General features: G+C 42.7%; 1 protein-coding gene across 1 annotated transcript; it reads left to right on the plus strand.

Moving 5' to 3' along the window:
- Positions 1–2,030: 2,030 nt before the first annotated feature.
- On the plus strand, positions 2,031–6,007 carry LOC123255375 (folate receptor alpha-like; the record flags this gene model as incomplete). Its single annotated transcript, XM_044684185.1, has 4 exons — positions 2,031–2,120; positions 3,653–3,811; positions 5,555–5,743; positions 5,872–6,007. Coding segments are annotated over exons 2-4 (472 nt in total), but the record flags the coding sequence as incomplete, so codon positions are not given.
- Positions 6,008–7,449: the final 1,442 nt, after the last annotated feature.

Here is a 7,449-nt window from a genome sequence, read left to right on the forward strand (position 1 = left end):
TTCCTTCCTTCCTTCCTTCCTTCCTTCCTTCCTTCCTTTCTTTCTTTCTTTCTTTCTTTCTTTCTTTCTTTCTTTCTTTCTTTCTTTCTTTCTTTCTTTCTTTCTTTCTTTCTTTCTTTCTTTCTTTCTTTCTTTTCTTACTGGCTTTTTGCTCTTTAACCTTTATTATTCTCATCTGTAAAATGGTAGTAATAATGCTTTGTCTATTTTATGAGGTTATGGATTTGGAAGATATCTCAGAAGCTATCTAGTCTCATTTTGCAGATGAGGAAACAGGATTTCAGGAAGGCTGCTACTTACCTAAAGCCACACTCTGGTAGTGAATTTCAGAGGCAGGATTTGAACCTTGAATCTCTGCTTTCTATATAACAACACTGCCTCACTGATCAGGCTGTGATGAAGACCACTTCAAAGTGCCATAGAAATGTGAATTAGAATTGACTGAGAACATTATTTACCCCTTTCTTTCTTCAGGTTCTTTCCCAACTTTTTCCAGTCCCATTTCCTCCAAGAAGCCTTCCTCACCCAAACCTACCAGAAAGCTCTTTTCTCTCAGATTAACAATAGAATTTGCTTTATCTACCACCCATAAAAATTCAGTTTTCTCTTATTCTGTTTTATTTTCTGGTTGGTCTCTGTCCATAACCCTTTTTCTCTAGCCAAGTTAGGGGCTCCCCAAAGCCATGCATTAAAACTCGGAACTAGCTTGGGAAAAGAAAGGAAAGAAGGAAGGAAGGAAGGAAGGAAGGAAGGGAAGGGGAGGAGAGGAGAGGGATAAAAGAGAAAAAAACAATCCCATACTTTGTCTAATGAAAGCTTAAGGCCTCTTATGGAAGACAGACTTGAGATTGGGATATGAGAAAGAAAATGAATAGAAGGCTTTCTAAAAGTGCAAGAAGTCATCCGTGGAAGCCAGGGAGACTTGGGAAGGCAAAGGAGCCATATATCCTTGGATGGATGTCTTCAGGAACAGAAAGCTCTGAACTTAGAAGTAAGAGGACTTGGGTTCTAGCCCTGGTTGATGTGTATATCCAAAAGATTATCAAACACTGAGGAAGTAGAACGGGCATTAGTTCAAAAACTACAGAGAATCTGAGTTCAGATTCTGACTCTTCTGTTTACTAAGCATATAACCTTGAGCAAGTCTCTTAAATCTGCCTTGGTCTCAGTTTCCTCATTTGCAAAACAAAGAAATTAAATGTATTAACTATTTTGATATAATTGGTTTCCTTTGTAATCCTAAGTATTTTATTTTATACATGTAAAACATTCTGGTAATATTTCCCCAGAATGTCAAAGGGGGTCTAAAGGTCAAGATACCCTGGACTAGATAAGCTTAAAAAGACTTTTTTTTTTTTTTCAATTAATAAGCATTGCTTTCTCCTTTTCACCTGCTTCCAGTGGTGGTGGGGGAGCCCTTATATAACAAATCTTCATAATAAAGTTAATCTTTAAAGTTCCTTTTATCTCTAAATCTTATGCTTAAATGAGATCATGAATGTAAAGCTCTTTGAAACCATGTCACTATATATAGTGAATGTCAGTTATTATTGGACCTCAGTTTCCCCATCTCTTAAAAATAAGAGGATTGGATTAATTAATCTTTTAAGTTCTGTGTCATGATTCAGGTCTTCTAGAATTCTGATTCTCTAATTTTAGTGTTACACAATTCTAAATATTTCGCATGGGAGTCTGTTTGAACTGATCTTTGGGGCTGGGCCCTAAGGAGGCAGGGGGAGAGGGAGGAAGGAAACTTGAGGGAAAGGTTGGGAAGAGGGGCACCTCATTCCAGAATCTTAACTTTTATTTTTTCAGTTCAATTTCTTCTTTCTTAGCCACTCTGGATTCCATGAGGCCTGAGGACAATAATTAATGGTATTGGGGAAAGGAGGGGGGATAGGAATTGCCCTTCAAACTTTGCCCCCTGAGATTGCTAACTAACTCCCTTGGATGGCCCCTCCTTGGCAAGGCAGGCCTCTCACCTGTCAATCCCTGGTCTCCTTGGTCACTAAACCCTCAGCTCCCCACTGGGGTGAAGTGGGAGGGACAGGGGGCCAGAACTGGAACCAGAGCTGACTCCGAAACAGGGCCTCTGAAGGTCTTCTGGTCTTTTTCTGGAGGTAGGGATATCTTCCCAGTTCTTCCCCTCCTTCCCTCCACTGGAAGTTCTGTTCTAGATGTGTTCTTTTCAGCTGATTCTCTACTTTAACTCCCTCGTTTCATCCCTGGGTAAGCTGAGGCCCTGACACTTGGAGAGACTTTCCAAAGGTTACATAGCTAGGCAGAAACAGGCAGGATTAGAATCCTCTCTTCTTCCACTTCCAGGGAAGGGATATAGAAACTTAATTCTCTTTGCTTTATTGCCCCTGACTTCCTACCACAGATTGCTAGAAATGGGTGCAGAGGCTCCAGAGAGTGCTCAGGGTGAAGGAATGTATGTCGTGGAACTGAGGAAAACTCAGGGAAGGAAGGCAATGGGGGATGAAATGAGGGATCCTCTCCTGGGGGAAGGAGCTCCCTTTTTTGATCTCTTTCCAATCTATCTTCTTGCCCCTAGAGGTTACCAGCCACGAGCCTCTCTTAACCTTTCCTGGACAAGATTTGTTGTTGTTGTAATTGTTGTTGTTTTGTCATGTCTGACTTGGGAGTTTTCTTGGCAAAGGTAGTGGAGTGGTTTGCTTGCCATTTCCTTCTTCAGCTTATTTTACAGATGAGAGCTTAAGTGACTTCCCAGGGTCCACACAGCCAGTAAGTATCTGAGCTAGATTTGAAGTCAGGTCTTCCTGATCACAGACCTGAGACTATCCACTACATCACCTAGCTATTCTGTATCAGACTCCCAATTTGGAACCGTTTCCCTCAGGGTTGAGGGGAAAAAAAGGCAGAAAAGTTAAACTTATTTTTTTCTGAAGAGTATCAGTGCCATGAAAAGAAAAAAAAATGATTCAATTGACTCAGATTGTATTCCCATTTTTGACTTGCTAAATGACTAAGCAAATTTCTGGTCTAAGTAATGATTGGGGCTGAGGATGGGGTAGGAAGGAAGAAAGTGGAATCAAGATTTCCCTCTTCCTTCCTCTCTCCCCTCAGAGGGAAAGGCCACAAGATCGTTTCCTCTTGATAAAGTGTCCAGAAGAGCAGAAAGCTTTGGCCAAAGGTCAGAGATTCTACTTCCACAAGGATTCAACTATCTGTGCTTCCTGGTCCCCCTAGACTCTGCTCTCCTAGTGTCCTTTCTCCTCCCTACCTCCCCTCCTTCCTTCTTTCTCTCTTGACTAATGGCCCATTCTTTCCATCCCAACTACCCAAGACCTTTTCCTCCTAAACCAGAAATTTTAAACTTGGGGTATATGAACTTAAAAAAATGTTGATGTCTATTTAAACATGACTGATTTCTTTTATAATCCTATGTATTTGATTTATGCATCAAAAGGCATTTTTCTGAGGAGCCCATAGGCTTCATGAGGCTACCAAAAGGGTCTCTCTAGTTTAAGACCTTAACCACTCTCCCCACTCCCAATCTCCCTACCCCAATTCTCCATTTCCCATCATTGGAGTTACCTCTAGCCATGACCCTTCCTAGTCTCCCTCTCCCCAGCTTCCTGGTCCCATCCTCCTTCAGCCAATGATTTCCTCTTCTCTTGAGCTCCAGGGACCAAAGACCATGGCTCAACTGGTATGGGGGTTGCTCTTCCTGGGCCTCATGGCCATGGCTCATGGGCTTCGGAAGGGTGATGATCTGCTTGATGTCTGCATGGATGGTAAGCACCACAAGTACAAGCCTAGTCAAGAAGATGATCTTCATCAACAGGTAAGTGGCAGGGAGAACATCTCCTGGAGGTTCTCTGGGAGGGAGGGGGAATGTGCTACTACAGTATCCTGAATAGGAGATGGGACAGGAGATTAGGCTAGAAGGTGGGCCACAGGGGACAGGTAGCACTGCACATCCCTAATTTAGGGACAGGAGCACTCCTCCTAATAGTTCCTAATTTGATAGTTTTCAAAGTTTTCTCACAACCATGACCACCAAAAATGGGAAGTTAGCCCATTTTTGCAGATGAGGAAACGGAGGCTTCAGAGCTAGGTGATTTGCTCAAAGTCAGAGAGCTGGTCATGCTGGGACTAATCTGCATCTACATCTCAGGCTCTTAGAAGTTTCATAGAATCCTAGATTGTCAGAACTAGAAGTGACAGTCAAACTATTGCATTTGTGAAGGTCCATGAGTTTGGCAATGGGAATCCTGGGGAAAGATTAGACATAGCCTGTACAGAACTTACCATCAAATAAGAGCAAAGAGAGCTATATAAATAAATGGGTAACTAAAAAGGCTGGGAGGAAGATAAGCTCAAAGAAGATTTTACTAGAAAATGCTAGAAGAAATTTGAGGAGAAAGTTCTTTTAAAATTTTATCTGGGAGGGGGCAGCTGGGTAGCTCAGTGGATTGAGAGCCAGGCCTAGAGACAGGAGATCCTAGGTTCAAATCTGGCCTCAGACACTTCCCAGCTGTGTGACCCTGGGCAAGTCACTTGACCCCCATTGCCCACCCTTACCACTCTTCCACCAAGGAGCCAATACACAGAAGTTAAGGGTTAAAAAAAAAAAGATAAAAAAAAAATCATCTGGGGGTGCAGCTAGGTGGCTCAGTCAATTGAGAGCCTAGAGGCAGGAGGTCCTGGGTTCAAATTTGACCTCAGACATTTCATAGCTGTGTGATCCTGGGCAAGTTATTTAACTCCCACTGCCTAGCTCTTACCACTTTTCTGTCTTGGAACCAATATACAGTGTTGATTTTAAGATAGAAAGTAAGGGCTTAACAAAAATTTTTTTATCTAAAAATGGTTTAAAATTTATTTTAATAACCAAAAGTCCATGTTATCTGCACAATCCCAGGATTGGAAAAACAGAAGAAAAAGCCCAAAGCTCTTGTAAGAAATACAGTGCATAGTAGGTGGTGGGTGAAAGATGAAATGAAGGAGGAAACAAAGGTTCCATCTCCTGAACATGAAGTTTTATCAAGCAATGCAGGGCACATGTCCAAATTGGAACAGGCCCCTTCTTCTGCTTAGACACATGGACCCTGAATACTGGGGGAGATAAACTTTTTTATACATAAAAAACAATCAAACAAGGAAACCATCAAACCGAATACAACATTAGGTAATTTGACTTCTAATTGGAGGAGAGATCAGGGACTTTCCAAATGGGGAAGGGGAGAAAGAACAGATGCAATTATCTGAATTGGGAAAAATTACTAACCCCCCTCCAATTGTCTACTCATTGAAATAGTAACTGATTTACCAGTCCTGGGTCAGTTTTCATGGGATGTTCAGGTGCTTGAGCTGTATAATTAGGAGAAAATTCCTCGCACCTCTCTTTGGATCTGGCTGAGTTTCTGGCCAGCATGACCTAGGTATGCTTAGAGCAGGTAGAGGTGGTCCACTTTCCCAGACTGGCAGAGTTAGGGTCAAACAATGCAACAAGATCTTCCCATAATCCCCCCCCCCCCCCATTGACTCTCAAGCTTTCTTATTGGCCCAACTCTCTACCCTCCAGTGTAGCCCATGGAAAAAAAGAGCCTGCTGCACAGTAAACACTAGCATCGCAGCCCATGAGGATGCCTCCTACTTGTATGGCTTCAACTTTAACCACTGTGGGATGATGGCTCCAGCCTGCAAACGCCACTTTGTCCAAGACACATGTCTCTACGAGTGTTCCCCAAATCTGGGACCCTGGATCCAGCCTGTAAGTGACTGAGGGGGAAACAAGTCTTTTGTCCTTACGTGGCCCCCAGTATTGAAGGGGCCTCTGCTTTCGAGGACACAGGCCAGTGTTAAGAGTTTGAAAACTAATGCTCCCTCTTCCCCATCAAGGCAGAGTCGAGCTGGAGGAAGGAACGCATCTTGAATGTCCCCCTCTGCAAGGAGGACTGTAACCAGTGGTGGGAGGACTGTAAATTCTCCTATACCTGCAAAGAGAACTGGCACAAAGGCTGGAATTGGACTTCAGGTGAGGCTCAGCTCTCTGCCCACCCTACCCTGTTAGGGGAGCAGGGCTTTTGGGGATCCTGGCCAGAGGCAAAGATGAGCTGGGGGAAGGATGGTATGTCTGTGCCTTTGCACAGGAGGTGGGGACATGGACTCTGGGTGTAGAACATTGTATATTGTGGTTTTGAAGTGCCTAGTAGTTCTGCTGAACTTATCACATCCCCTTCAGGTTTTTTTTTTTTATTATTATTATAACTTATGTCTGTCTGGAAGGACACAGGCCTTGAGAGATTTTGAGAAGTGTAATTGATAGAAAAACAAGATAAAGTGAAGGGTTAGGGTTTGGGCATGGAATGTTGGGACTAAAGGATGAGGCATCTGGGGGAAAACTTAAGCCTAGGGTTAGGGGCTAGGATTTGGCATTAAGTATAGAAGAGTGTGGCCTTTTTTTTTTTTTTTTTTTTTTAATTATTTCTTTAAAAGTCTATTTACTGGGGCAGCTGGGTAGCTCAGTGGATTGAGAGTCAGGCCTAGAGACAGGAGGTCCTAGGTTCAAATCCGGCCTCAGACACTTCCCAGATGTGTGACCCTGGGCAAGTCACTTGACCCCCATTGCCCACCCTTATCACTCTTCCACCTAGGAGCCAAGACACTAGAAGTTAAGGGTTTAAAAAAAAGTCTATTTACTTATTTATTTAATTTAGAATATTTTCCCATGGTTACATGAATCATGTTCTTTCCCTCCCCGCTTTTCACCCTCTTCCTATAGCCAATGAGCAATTCCACTGGGTTTTACATGTGTCATTGATCAAGACCTATTTCCATATTATTAATATTTGCAGTAGACTGATTGTTTAGAGGCTATATCCCCATTCATAGTCCCCATTGAATCATGTGATCAAGCAGATGTTTTTCTCCTGTGTTTCTACTCCCACAGTTCTTTCTCTTGGTGTGGATAGCATTCTTTCTCATAAGTCCCTCAGAATTGTCCTGGATCATTGCATTGCTGCTAGTAGAGAAGTCCATTACATTGGATTGTACCAGTGTATCATTCTCTGTGTATATGGTTTTCCTGGCTCTGCTTCTTTCACTCTGCATCAATTCTTGGAGTTCGTTCCAGTTCACATGGAATTCCTCCAGTTCATTATTCCTTTGAGCACAATAGTATTCCATCACCAACAGATACCACAATTCATTCAGCCCAATTGAAGAGCATCCCTTCATTTTCCCATTTTTTGCCACCACAAAGAGTGTAGCTATAAATATTTTTTGTACAAGTCTTTTTCCTAATTTTCTCTTTAGGGTATAAACCCAGCGATGGTATGGCTGGATCAAAGGGCAGATAGTCTTTTAATGCCCTTTGGGCAGAGTTCCAAATTGCCTTCCAGAATGGTTGGATCAATTCACAACTCCACCAACAGTGCATTAATGTCCCAATTTTGCCACATCCCCTCCAACATTTAT

The sequence above is a fragment of the Gracilinanus agilis genome, unplaced genomic scaffold (genome assembly GCF_016433145.1).
Source record: "Gracilinanus agilis isolate LMUSP501 unplaced genomic scaffold, AgileGrace unplaced_scaffold45108, whole genome shotgun sequence".
Taxonomy (NCBI): Eukaryota; Metazoa; Chordata; class Mammalia; order Didelphimorphia; family Didelphidae; genus Gracilinanus; species Gracilinanus agilis.